General features: G+C 41.4%; 1 protein-coding gene across 14 annotated transcripts in view; it reads left to right on the top strand.

Annotated features, from left to right (window-relative positions):
- The window catches only part of ENOX2 (ecto-NOX disulfide-thiol exchanger 2), a 288,002-nt gene extending 275,051 nt beyond the window's left edge, over nucleotides 1-12,951 (top strand). For 12 of the 14 annotated variants that reach the window (XM_059883750.1, XM_024988841.2, XM_024988840.2 and 9 more), the window contains 4 exons: nucleotides 1,677-1,784; nucleotides 5,861-5,969; nucleotides 8,622-8,707; nucleotides 11,452-12,951. In XM_059883750.1, the coding sequence (XP_059739733.1) occupies nucleotides 1,677-1,784; nucleotides 5,861-5,969; nucleotides 8,622-8,707; nucleotides 11,452-11,583 (435 nt within the window). In that variant the 3' untranslated portion in view covers nucleotides 11,584-12,951. Of the gene's footprint in view, nucleotides 1-1,676; nucleotides 1,785-5,860; nucleotides 5,970-8,621; nucleotides 8,708-9,250; nucleotides 9,320-11,451 lie in introns of all 14 variants that reach the window. The other 2 variants (XM_059883744.1, XM_059883746.1) reach the window with 2 other exon arrangements.
- The last annotated feature ends 1,278 nt before the right edge of the window (nucleotides 12,952-14,229 follow it).

The raw sequence follows: 14,229 nt of genomic DNA, 5'->3' as shown, positions 1-14,229 counted from the left end.
ACCCCAACAAGCCTACTATTTAAAAGATACAGCATCTGTTCCCATTATAGCAAAGGAGTACTACTTCTCAGTAAGGGTACTATCCTCTTCTGTATTGCCAGACTACCAGCCATTTTCCTTACAGCTTAAATTGTGCAATAATTTTTTAGTTGTGTGCCTCGGAATTATCTAGGGCGAAGCTTGTTGATGGTTAGAAGTCACAAATTGTGAACATGGAGTCTCTTCTGGCACTAAGAGCCCCGTGTTCCTATTACTTCTGCTATCGTTGTCTTCCTATGTGACAAGCAAGATCACATTAATATTTCACCTTTCCTATTAACAAAATGTGTGAAGTAATGGGTACCTTCCTTTTATTGTCACCATGGAGTTTAATTAGAACATGTAAGTTATATCAGAGATCTTTCCACCAAAAAAATACATCTCCTCAGCTAGACATCAAAGAATTTTAACAATGTACATTGTACTGTGTCTTTTATCCTTCTCAGTGGTCTTTTGCAAGCCTGTGAAAAGCAAAACATTTTCCTGTCGTGGTTTTCCCCTCTTTCCTTGATTTTGAAACCAGTCCACCTAAGAATGGAGTGGTTCAGTTGAAAACTAATGAACTTTTTTGTTTTCATCCCATCACTTCAAAAACCTCAGTGAGACAATTAAGTCTCTACCTCCTGAAAAATTAATTCTACTTATTTTGATTACCTTTTATTGGAAAGTAGCCATGTAAACCATGGTAAAATTTCTGCCATCTTATCCCCAATAGATGTATAGTCTAATATGTTGGTTAGGAACACTGGCTGTGGGATTGACTCACCCTGAACTGAAATTCCAGCTCTGGCACTGACTATCTGATTAGCCTTAGGCAAACCACTAAACCTCTCTAATCTTCAGGCTTATATATCATAGGATTATTGTGAGGCTTAAATGAGATCATGCATGTGAAACCCTTTGCATAATACTTGGCACATGTTAGATACTAAATACATAGAATTTGTAATAATCATTAATGATGAATCCAGTTCCTTGCCTACTGATAAGGGAACTAACATTTGTGAAATTGGATTCTTTACTACTTTCCTCACAGAAATTGAGCTTGGCTAGGAAAATGGCTATTTGCAAGAATGCTTTACAACATTAAGCTCAGTTCTATGCCAAAATCAAGATATTGTCCACATAGTATTAACTGCACCCTACACTTACATCACTTCCTTGGTAGCTCAGGGATAAAGAATCCCCATGCCAATGCAGGAGACCCAGGTTTAGTCCCTCAGTCAGGAAAATCCCCAGGAGAAGGAAATGGCAAACCACTCCAGTATTCTTGCCTGGGAAATATGGACAGAGGAGCCTGGAGGGCTATAGTCCATGGGGTCACAGAGTCGGACATGACTTAACAACTGAACAACAACACCCTTACATCTGGCTGGAATAGGAAAATTAAGTGATTAGACCAATTAGTTTCTCAGAGTGTTTCTAAAATATGAACAAATCCAAAAGACTTATAAGAGCCAGATAAAATAATTTCAAATGAAAAGTGTCTTGATTTTCCCTTTAGTATCTTTGCATGGAGAAATGAGTGTGTGTGCTGGGGGAAAGTGAGGCAGGCCTGCCTAATATCTAACTTCAGCCAGGGTTTTTGAGTGAAGTGTGGCTTCTTAGGACTTGATTATCTTTGGTCTTTCTTGTAGCATCTACTGAAAGTCCAAGAGGAATACAAAAGGAAAGAAGCTGAACTGGAAAAAATCAAAGATGACAAGTTACAGGTGGAAAAAATGCTGGAAAATCTCAAAGAAAAGGTACATGAATCCTAAGTGTTCCTTTTCCCTTGTTCCTTAACTGCTTTTCAGTGACAATGAAAATGCCCTGCAAGTTCCTACCAAAAGGTGTCAAATGCGAAATCTTTGGTTGAATGGAGATTAAAAGCCTCCTATCCAGGCTAATTCTTGAATCAAGAGCTCAGCATTTAGATATGAGTCCTTGGCAATTCTGAAGGTTCAGGAAAGTGTACTTTTCAATGAATAAAATGTCCATCCATCCATAATATTCCTCAGTCTTCCTTCTTGGAAACGATCAGAGTATATACCTCACCACTGCTTCCTTCAGTCAAAGTCTATGTGACACAAAATACTTTTAATTAAGCATTTCATTAAATGAAGAAACTCAAGTACAACTAGAACATTGAACATTGACATTTCTTTGCAGACACTCCATCTAGTATAATAATGAGCTGCTGTAGGTTGAAATGGCCAAAACCAAAAGTGGGGTGGGGTTGGGGGAGGACTTGGAAAGAAACAAGGAGACACATTATGCTAAAGCTAGATAATAGTAACAGGGAAGACAAAATGGGATTCTGCCTAATGAGAGTCTGCAGCCATAAGAACCGCCAACGAGAACCTCAGAGAAAGCCTACTAAATTTCTGGATGAATTAATGTATCGCAACCATGCATCGGGTGTCCAGTCTATTTAAGGTGTTTATAAAGTCAACTGGTGGCGTCTCCATGTCACACCTCTCTAACCTCCTTTATGCCTGAACCAAGTGAAGTTATTCTCTGAAAAGAAAGGCCCATTGACCAGAGCTGCCTGACTTTAATGTCTCAGAAGGAAGAGAAGATTAGAAGCTTAGACCAAGAACCAGAAATCATTTCCACAGTTCTGCGGTTCCACAAGAGCTTGTGCCCTTTCTCTTCTGTGCTCAGCTCAGAAAGATGCAATGCATACAGGCCCTGGGTGTGTTTGTGAGCCTACTGACTCCCCTAGAGTGCCATTAAGAACTGGCAACCTTGGTGTAGTTGAAACAAATGATGGAAAGTGTTTTCCAGAGGCCATTTGCAATATGCTTTTAATTCTTCCACTTCATAAAACCAACTCACTTTCCAGTTTTCTGGGTGCTATTAAAGAGACCAGCATAATTCCAGACAAATTCATTTATCAAGCATTTAATTGAAAAGTGCCAAAGCTGCTCTATTTAGCAGGACTTGCCTCATACAAGCAGAGCTTCTAAAATGTCCCAGAGCTTCTACTTAGCTCTGTTTCACTTCTTGCATAAAATGGAATGTGTTGTGTAGCCAGAAGGCTATAGATAAACAGGGGGTTATACTAATGACATTAAGCTTAAAATCACTCTTCAGGATTGACATCACTAATTGACTTGAGGACATCAAGTGTAATCAGCCCTCTGTTTTGTAAAGTATTTCATTTAAAGAAGCGAAGGGTCAAATGGTACAGAAGAATCTTGCAGTTTTAGAACTAAGTCTAAATGTTTCCCGTTTTGAAACTGCATATACCATGAAAGAAAGTGAAGTTGCTCAGTCGTGTCTGACTCTTTGCAACCCTGTGGACTGTAGCCCACCAGGTTCCTCTGTCCATGGGATTCTCCAGGTAAGAATACTGGAGTGGGTTGCCATTTCCTTCTCCAGGGGATCTTCCTGACCCAGGGATCAAACCTGGGTCTCCCACATTGCAGGTAGATGCTTTAACCTCTGAGCCACCATGGAGTGGCATGGAGTGGCAGCTGAAGAGGACAGGAGAGATGCAACTGATAATGAGAAACATGTGAGTCAGAATATGTTTTTGTCCTGTTATTTTAAGGGAGGCTTCCTTCAGAGAAAGTCATGAGAGTTCATTATAAACTGATCTTCTCTGGGAAGCTGATTTGTGACCACATATTTCAAACTGACACAATTAGGTTAGAAAGCAAAGTACCATCACATTAGACTGGAAAAATAATTTCAGGTTGAAAGGAAAGCAATAAGTTTTGGTGAGGAGGGATCTTTTTTCTTTTTGTTTGTGTTTCTTGACAGTAAACCGCAGAGTGAGTTATCGTCAGTGTTTTGCAATATAACAATGTGACTTATGTCTGTCTTCCTGCAGAAAGAACTAGCTCTTTGAATCTACTAGTAAAATGCAAGGTGATAAGCAGCCCTTCAATATACCTTCTAATTTTTCAAATGCCAGCTGTAATAAAATTGAAGTCAGGTTTCAGTCAGGCTGTATTTTGATTCAAGATATCTAAAACTTCTCAGAATGTCTTCATATCTTAAATCAACCCCAATCTGTTAAACTCTCACACTTAAGAAATGTCTTACTGGATCATGTAATGTTTTAAGGGGGTTAGAAACAGATGTACAGCCTGTGGCTTAGAAGTGAGCCAGCAGTTTAAATCAAACTTGGCATGATGGTTACTGACTGGATTGGATTCTAAAGGCCAAAGATTGAGTAGGTCATCAAGAAAGATTTCCCTTCTGACTACAGCCTGGAAGCCTGTAAATCCACAAAACAACATGTCTTGCAGCAAAGATCATTAGTTTCATTCAGAGACAGCATCCTGGAAGCTTTGAAGGCATCTTTAAAAGAAAAAAAGAAGGAAGCCTGTCCCTGCTGAGAGCTTGTGGAAGGAAAGAAGTGACAAAACATTTGAGTCAACCATGATTTGCTCCCCTTGCGGGCCATTTCCCCGGCGCTCTCTTTTACAATAGCAGTGATACTGAAGCAGGGATTTCTTTCATTCCTTCTTCTGAAGACTCTTCCTTCACAGTCATAATACAGAAAAGATGTTCTCAGTACCCAAAGAGAGAAAGAAAGATCCAAGAGAGGTCTGAAGGCGTTTTTCAGTTTGGTTGTTGGTCATGGATTTCACCTGAGCCCTCTTGTGAAATATATCCACTGTGCTCAGAAAGAGAAAACTTTCAACAAGGAAGGCCACTGGTTACTGATAGTTTTGGCAGCAGTCATTTCTTGGTTTAAAGTCATAAATATCCTAACTGATGATGCCCTTATCAGAGAGAAGAGAGAGAGAAAGAGAGCTGATAGTCAATAAATAAAGGCTCTAATTTTCAGTTCAAGAGCCAACAGTTGATTACCCATGAGTGGATCAGCTATGTTGTAGATTATCCATTCAAATATGGGACTGACCTTTAGCAGAGTGTGGAACCGAAAATAAAAAAGAATGGTCCTTTTCACATTGGGTGGCCTGGGATGAAATCCTGGCTCTATCATTTTCTAGCAATGCTATCTTAGGCAAGTTACCTAATTTATCTGAGCCTCACTTTCCTCACCTGTAGAATGGAGATAAAACTTACCTGCCAGTTCCTGGCATCTCACAGACAATTAATGCTGGGTAGGGTTCCCAAGATTACCAGACTTGGTCTGGTTCCCAACTCAAGAATGATGAAGGCAGAAGGGAAAAAAACTAGTGAAGATGTATGTCTAAATATGTGTGTGTGTTTTGAAGCCTTATAAACAAGCTTTGGATTATCAGTGATGCTTTTATAGTTTACGCTATTTTCTCTTCCATTTAATAATCAAAATTGCACAGTGTTGCTTTTGAGGTGCTGTTAAGAAGTTCCCTGTTGTATAATTGGAACCAAGTTACCATATGGGACTTTCCTGGTGGCTCAGTGGTAAAGAATCCACCTGTCAATGCAGGAGACCTGGGTTCAATCCCTGGGTTGGGAAGGTCCCCTGGAGTAGGAAATGGCAACCCACTCCAGTATTCTTTTGCCTGGAGAAGCCCAGGGACAGAGGAGCTTGTGAGGCTATAGTCCATGGGGTCTCACAGAGTCGGATGCAACTGAGCACAACAACAACATAATTGGAGGGCTTCCCAGGTGGCTCAGTGGTAAAGAATCTGCCTGCCAATGCAGGAGATGCAAGAGACATGGGTTCGATCCCTGGGTTGAGAAGATCCCCTGGAGGAGGAGATGGCAACCCATTCCAGTATTCTTGCCTGGAGAATCCCATGGACAGAGGAGCCTGGCAGGCTACAGTCCATAGGGTTGCAAAGAGTTGGACACAACTGAAGCGACTTAGCACACACGCATGCACTGTTACCATATAAGGTGCACTGACCTAGGAGACATATTATTCCCACAGGAAAGCTGTGCCTCTAGACTGTGTGCATCGAGCCAGGATAGTGATTACCCTCTGGAGAAGACTCTGAACAGCTGTCCTGTCAAATCTGAACGCGAAGCCCTGCTAGTGGGTAAGGAAGTGAACACATTCAACGTATAAAGTGCAGTCGAGTGGGGGAAAGAAGTAACCTAGGATGAGTGAGCACATGCCAAGCGTTCATGAGGCATGCCAGTGCAAGAACCCAGAGTCCTGAAGATGACAGGATAAGGACAAGTACAGATTTCAGTCAAAATGGTAACAGCATCTCCCAGCCCTCTTCAAGCTCCTGGTGGCCACTGCCACATCAAGTGTGTCAGTATAAACACTATGCTAAGAGGGGGTCTTCTAGAGAAACACATGGTAGATTTTTAAAAGTTAGGTGAGCCCTCTCACTCCCTCTCAAGGGACAGTGCAAACATTGTTTGTCAGACAGCTTCCCCAGACGAGCCTCTTAAATCTTCCCAGGTTCCTGGCAGGCAACCCAGGAGGCTGTCTGTAGGGTGTTTGAACACTGATAGGCTCTGATGAGATAAATGCTAGAATTGCTCTCACTACATAGAAATTGATTGATAGAGGCAAGATAGCATAAGTGGTTAAGGAATCAGACAGAACTGGCTTCCTGTCTTGATCCCTCCATTTCCATCATTGAGCTTCAGTTCCTCCATCTTCAAAATGGGAATAATATTAGCTATCTCAAAGCAGCTGTAGGTATCAAATACAACAATTCATCTAAATCACTTAACACAGTGTCCAGCCCATAGCAAGCCCTCAATGAATGAGAACCATTTTGCACTTAATGGCACTATTCACAAATGCTTGTTGACTTTACATTCTGTTTGGAAAACAGTGGCAGATGGAGGTCTGAAAATATTCAGTCATTTTAAAAGGGCTGATATTGGACCTCAGCAGATAATCCCAGCTGCCTTCTAGGAATCTGAGCCGCACAGTAGTCCCACCCCAATCTCGAAAGTTCTCCACACTAATTAGCTTCTGCATATTTTGAAGATATATCTGCCTCCTTCGGTAATGGATATTATATTCAGATCTAACACTTTGATATGATAATAAAGATGCACAGGGGATCTGCCAGTGAGTCTTCAAGAAGAGTGACAACTTATTTCCGTTTTCCAACTCAAAGTTCTTTAACAAATTGGCATGGCAACAGGGAGACCTGTCAGAGGAGAGCCATGGTTAGGAGGAAGCCTCTGAAAATGGATAGTTCTAGAAACAAAGATTCTTAAGATAAGTGTTTCATGTTTTGCTTTGTATTTTTAAATAAAGAAGTCTTGAGCTGACCGAAAGGAAGATCTACTTTTTAAAAATTGGTTATTTGGGTGTGAACCCACAAAAACTACTTCATGTTTTGAAACCTCTGGAGTTATTTCTTGGCGTTTGACAGCCTTTCTTGGTCATAGCATCTAGAATTCCTTTGAGCATGGACTGTATTCTTCAGAATTTAAGTTTCTCAGCTTGAGTCAGTGTTTGGAAATTCAATTTACCAAGTCATTTAAGAGGAAAGTAGTGATATAAGCAATACTATCCATTTTGAGTAGAGTTTCGAATCCTACCATCAATTCTTCCTGGATCCTCCAACCCACCCACTTGCCATCTAATATTTGGAGGATTTTTGCAAAGAACTTATTTGCACTTCAACCTACCATTTAAACTTGTAATATGCTTTGTCAATTGCTTAAAGGGATAGACAAGTTGTAGTTTTATAAACCAACCCAAAGTTAGCTTTTATTTCTTGCCAGTTTTCAGTAAGCTTAATTCTGAATCCATGTGATATACCTAAGATTTTATGAAAGGAGATGAATTTTTTTTAAGGAAAAAAATAGTAGACTTTTGAACAATTTATATTCTACCTGTTGCCAGAGAAAGTAGTATTAGCACAATTAACCTGATGGCCAAAATAATCAAGACAATCTATGTAGCTGCCAATCACCCCAGAGTTATGCTGAGTAGCAGTCATGCACATTCCTGGAGGCTGTAAATTGCTATAAGAATTCTGATACTGGAAGAGATTCAGAGCTCTGAGGACAAACAGAATGCTAGTCATCACCTGAGTGAATGAAATGTTTGTCTTTTCTTTACAGAGCTACTCACAGAATAAAACCCAAATACAATCAACAGATTCTCTTGTGAGAAGCACAAGTTTAATCAGGCAAAGTACATGATTTGTACTTTTGCCATAACAGCAAGACATGATTAAATGCATAAGAGGCTAAAACCCAATGTAAGACAGTGCAGAAGAACTGCAAAAAACCCAGCACAATCGAAATTCATTGTAAAATTTTAAATTCATTGTAAAATGTAGAACTCAAATGGCGTTTAGCCATCAGGAATGATGGGAGTGACTCCTCAAATGCCAGTTTTTCTCCAGGTGGTATAGGGTAGTGAGAGGCAGTCCACAGAGTGGTTGAGAGCAACTGTTTGGGTTCAAATACCTGCCACTTACCAGCTGTGTGACTTAGGGCGTTAAACATTCTGTGCCTCAATGTCTCCTCATCTGTGAAAGGGGAATGGTAACACCTACCTCACAGGGTTGTTGTGAAGATTAAATGAGTGTGTGTGTGTGTGTGTGATGAGTGTATGTCTGTGTGTGTATATATATATATAAACTTAGAAGAGTACCTGATATGTAATATGGTGTACATATGAGCTGACTCTTGCCAGACACTATCATATGGCATCTCAGCAAATACAATGCTCAAGTGTAACCTCCATGCTATTGTGTTTATAGGAATTATCTCCACATTCCTTCATGTCCACCCATTTGGAGCAAGCATTGAATATATCTGCTCCTACTTGCACCGTCTTGATAATAAGGTATGTGGGGTCCTGAGATGGGCATGCAATGCGATGGAGGGTTCTTTGTGAACAGGTGGCCTCACTCTTCTCAAGCACAAAAAAGTCACTAGTAATCACTGTAAGGAAAATTCCTTTACCTATTCTCTCACTGTGATTCAGCATCAAGTTTCTCTCTTGCAAGTAGGGCAGCCATCTGTCGCTGTTTGCCTGGGGCTGAGGGGTTTCCTGGGACTTGGGACTCCCAGTGCTGATACCGGGGAAGTCCTGGGCCAATCTGAATGAATTGGCCACCCTACTTCCAAGATACATCTTAGAAGAATTTTCTTTCTTTCTCTTAATTTACATATCAGATGCTAATTAAGCATTATTTCTCACCAATCAAACTTCTGCCCTGGGCCTTTAGACATTAGCAAATGTAAATTTTCAATTGGAAGTCTTACTCCAACCACCTCCCGGACTGTTGATATCACCACTGCTGTTATCTAAAATGACACAATCCAGGCAGGGACACAAGAAGTTGGAACAATGAGTCTGTAATACAGACTGAATGTTTGCTCACAGCTGATCTCATGGACCAGTTTCTTCCCTGGATGCCACCTGTAGGGAACTCACAAAGCCTCGGGAGCAAGGGTAAGTGCCAGTTACCTAGAAAATCAAGGATCCATGCCTCATATAGGAATGAGGGGGCGTGTGACTCCTCAGAATAAATAAAGTCCTGATAGATTTTTTTTCAGAAGCAGAATTAAGTTAAAGCTGCTCATGGATTGTACTCACTATTTGACAGGTTCTGGGCCTTTTGACAAGTGCCATTGGAATACAGATTCCTGATAGTCAGCTGTCCAAAGTGTTAAGCCATTTAAGAATATGTCCTCTTAACAGAGGCACTGGCCCATATGGAAATCGTGGGTGATTCGTCCTCCTCGTGGCATTTGTTTTAGTTCTAGCTAGTACTCCCTGGTCATTTATCTCTGGGAAGAGATGCTATTCTGCAATTAAGTGGCTCGCCCATTTGACAGTGAAAGGAGGGATGGAATGTGAGCACCAGGAACAAGGGATCTGTTGAAGTGATTTGAAATTGAACTCTGTGTCAATAAAAACAATCTTTTTTTAATTGCAAAAATAATGCAAACATATTATCTTGTAAAGGTAAGCAATATAGAACTAGAGTAAAGGCAAATGGACAGTTCCCCGCAATGCCACCTCTCAAGGATAACCATCATTGGTGGTTTGGCATATCTTATTCAAACTCTTTTGTATACATCTGCTGTACCTATGGCACCCCACTCCAGTACTCTTGCCTGGAGAATCCCATGGACAGAGGAGCCTGGTAGGCTGCAGTCCATGGGGTCGCTAAGAGTCGGACACGACTGAGCAACTTCACTTTGACTTTTCACTTTCATGCATTGGAGAAGGAAATGGCAACCCACTCCAGTGTTCTTGCCTGGAGACTCCCGGGGACGGGGGAGCCTGGTGGGCTGCCGTCTATGGGGTCACACAGAGTCGGACACGACTGAAGCGACTTAGCAGCAGCAGCTGTACCTATATTGTATGTATATTTCTATAAACAGTATAGATTTATGTTTTTTGCAGAGAGGATTCAACTCTACATGATACTCTGCAGTGTGCTTCTTTCACTTGACTGGATACAGCCCACCACTAGCACTGGGGACAAAGCATGACCTGACTCCCAGTCTAGTGCCAGTTCCTCCTGAGCAGCTTCCTGCCAGGGTAGTGCCAGGGCCTCCCAAAGCGAGTCTCCAATGGTACTAATGGAATCTGGGGGTCCCTCCTACCAACTTTAGAAATGTTCAGGGTGGCAGCAACTTGGGGTTTCTTTATGGATCCCCTCGTGCTCTTCAGTCAGGTCCTAGTGCCCAAGTTCACAGTTAGGAAAGTTGCTACTAACATAAAGATGACCACGTGAAGCAAGCCCTAAGGGTCCACAGATTTGTTTTTGTATTGGTATGTGTGTGTGTGTGTGTGAGAGAGAGAGAAGTGGGAACACAGAGCTATTTATTCCTGTCACTTTTTCTTTGAAAACTAAGACATGTGTGAAGACTTCTGCTTTGGTGGCAGTCATTTCTGCCTCCCTCCCCTCCCTAAAGGGTTTGCAGCTTCAGTGGACCTGAACATAACATCACCAGCACTGATAAGCCATCATTCAGCTGGCTGCAGACTCAAGGCTCTCCACACGACTGACACCAGCTCTTTCCCAGAGAAAGCTCGGTGGCGATCAATCTCAAAAACATCCTTCTAAGTGAAAGAAACTAGTCACAAAAGACTATAGATTGTACGATTGCACATGTATGAAATTTCCCCCCAGAATGTAAAACCACAGTGAAAAAACCTGAGTCTGGGTCGGGCAGTAAGGACACAAAGGAACACAAAGGGACACAGAGGGACTTTGGTGGAATGTTCTAAAACTGAATTGTGGTGACAGTTGCATAATTGTATAACTTTACTAAGATTCATCAATGTGTACATATAAAGTAGGTGAATTCACTGTATATAAATTATACCTAAATAAAGCAGTTATGAAATACAGAAACAAAAAGAAAGCTCAGCGGACTCAGGTGATCATAGCAGAAGAAGGCTTCCATCTGGAATCCGTTCAACCAACCACACATGCACAGGGAGGGGAAGGTCAACCCCACGCCCAGCACACATATGTGCACATCAGCTTTCTAAAGCCGTACTAGGGGGAAAGCCAGGTTAGGAAGGTGGGGCTGGTTTTGAATGGAGATGTCCTCTCTCTCCCACAGATCTGTACCAGTGATGTGGAATGTCTCATGAGCCGACTCCAGCACACCTTCAAGCAGGAAATGACTGGAGTGGGAGCCAGTCTGGAGAAGAGATGGAAATTCTGTGGCTTTGAGGGCTTGAAACTGACCTGAATCCCTTTGCTTTACAACCTGGGATCCTGAAAATACATGTGTGTTGGACAAGCTTTTAGAAAGTGGTTTGTATTTTCAATGCTTTTCAAGTGGAAATTGCTTTAAATTTGTCAGTTCATTCCTGGAATATCTTTTGAGTTAAAATAAGGATCCTGGAACAGCACTTCGAGCTACAGGCCCTATAAAGAAGTCGACTTAAACCTCAAGTGCTGTAACTTCCTCTCTTTCTGTCAATTGGTTGTCTTTTTTTATTATTAGTATTAAAAAGGCCTGAGGCTAATGCGTATTTAGGGTGTTTTCAGTGTCTGTACTACTGTTGTAGACTTTGGTATTTTTTAAACACTGTTAACTGAAATGTTTTGATGATTTGTACGTGATTTGTGTTTCAGAACTTCTCTTTCCATTAATGTTGCTACTGGTGAGAGGAATGACAGGAGCACTACGACTCCATAACTGACATTGTCTTTCCAATCCCCAGTAGGCCAGTGAGTGAATAACGCATCAGTGTCTTCTAGAAGGTGCTTGACCAGGTTCACCTTTTAAAAGACAAAGCATGGTTTGTGGCTTTTTGCAAAATTACTGTGAACCAAAAGTTGACAAATGTTTCAGAGTTATTTTCTCTAATGTATCAGATAACAGGTTTATTTCAAAATTTAAAACAATGTATTCATGGAAAGCAAGTGTCCAGTATAACTGGCATGTGTATGTGGTATTCAGAATCACCTTGTAAATAGTTTGCTTTTAAAGGAGGGCATGTTTTCTATGTATTAAAATACACCTGTGTGCTCACTTTCACACACACACACACACACGCACACACATTGGCAGAAGGAGTTTAATATGCTTTCTCCTCCGGCCTTCTGACAAAGTCTGGTGGTCCCTTTTCTTTTGCTGTCAGTGTGTTGAATTGCAAACCATGTACTGCTGTAAATACTATGTTTACTTCATGCTGAGTGTTTGCAAACGGTTGATAGGAGTATTAATAGAGAATTCTTGAGAACGAATAAATAATGAGCTAGGGTGTGTGAAGCTTTGTGCAAATAGGTCAGCTCCACCTGGAGTGCTGAGTGCTGAGGACAAGTCCAGTTGTGCGTGGACCAGTCAGAAGTCCTGCTTGATGGGAAAGAAAGGGAAAAGATGAGGACTGGGGGCTTACATCCTGAGGCAGAGGTGGTCTTTTCTTCTGTGGTGGTGGTGGTGCTTATAATAACATCAGCATGCCCTCCCTTGAGTCTTGATTGAAAAGAAGAGAATGTACTAAGTAAGCAAAGCCAATGAAGAGTATTTCAGGAAAATACTTTGTAAATCAGATGTCAGTAGTGTTCAAAGTTGTATTTTTAAAAGATAAATATTCCTTTTTATACCTCAGTTTGGTGTCCTGTTTTGAATTTTTTGCTAAGTAATCCTTTAGTAAATCATCTCGATTTCCTCCTTTGAGTTACCAGAATATTGGAAGAAGATGCTAAACCTTCTGCTTTGACAGCTAGAAATAGGATTCCACAGCAGCCCATTCATGCTGAAAGCTGGCTTCCCCCTAAGTACCCAGCTGTGGCACCAGCAGGAAGCGAAGGTTATTTTTACACTAGCTTCCTCACTGAAGCATCTCTGTCATCAACACTACAGAAAGCTTTGATTCATCAGTCTCAGGGGTCCTGGAATGCCTTGTTTTAATAACATCTATGAAATCAGGGGAAATTTGCCACTTATCAATTATTTCTTACTTAAATAAGTTAAATAAAATGCATTTAAAGCAACACCCGGGCCGCTTGTTCTCTTTCCCTTGACCCACTTGTAGTGTAAATGCTCTTTTCCTATTATTACTGCCAGTTTAGTCCAGGTGTACTGCTCCCAACCTGCTTGAATATACTACTTGCAATGGTGAATTTTGTGTCTCAAGTTTGCTATACCGTAGTGCCCAGTTGCTCGGTCCAACACCAGTCTAAATGTTGCTGTTAAGGTATTTCTGAGATGTGATTAACATTTAAACCAGTAGACTTTGAGTAACATATCTTACCCTCCATAATGTGGGTGAGCCTCATCCAATGAGTTGTGAAAGACTGAAAACCTCCAAGGAGAAAAGAATTGTGTCTCCAGATTTCTTTGGACTCAAAACTGCAGCATTAACAGCAGCCAGAATTTCTAGACCGTCAGCCAGTCCTACAAAATATCAAACTTGCCAACACCCACAATCGCATCAGCCAATTCCTATTTAATATATATACATATATATAAATATATATACACACACACATATATACATATGTGTATGCTGCTGCTGCTACTGCTAAGTCGCTTCAGTTGTGTCCAACTCTGTGCGACCCCATAGACAGCAGCCCACCAGGCTCCCCCATCCCTGGGATTCTCCAAGCAAGAACAACGGAGTGGGTTGCCATTTCCTTCTCCAATGTGTGAAAGTGAAAAGTGAAAGTGAAGTCGTGTCTGACTCTTAGCGACTCCATGGATTGCAGCCCACCAGGCTCCTCTATCCATGTAATTTTACAGGCAAGAGTACTGGAGTGGGGTGCCATTGCCTTCTCCGTATATTGTCACTGCTGCTGCTGCTAAGTCACTTCAATCATGTCCGACTCTGTTCGACCCCAGAGATGGCAGCCCACCAGGCTCTGCTGTCCCTGGGATTCTCCAGGC

The sequence above is a fragment of the Bos taurus genome, chromosome X, assembly GCF_002263795.3.
Source record: "Bos taurus isolate L1 Dominette 01449 registration number 42190680 breed Hereford chromosome X, ARS-UCD2.0, whole genome shotgun sequence".
NCBI classification, from domain to species: Eukaryota; Metazoa; Chordata; class Mammalia; order Artiodactyla; family Bovidae; genus Bos; species Bos taurus.
The sequence above is the reverse complement of the archived record's forward strand: the minus strand, read 5'-3'. Positions and strand labels throughout refer to the sequence as shown.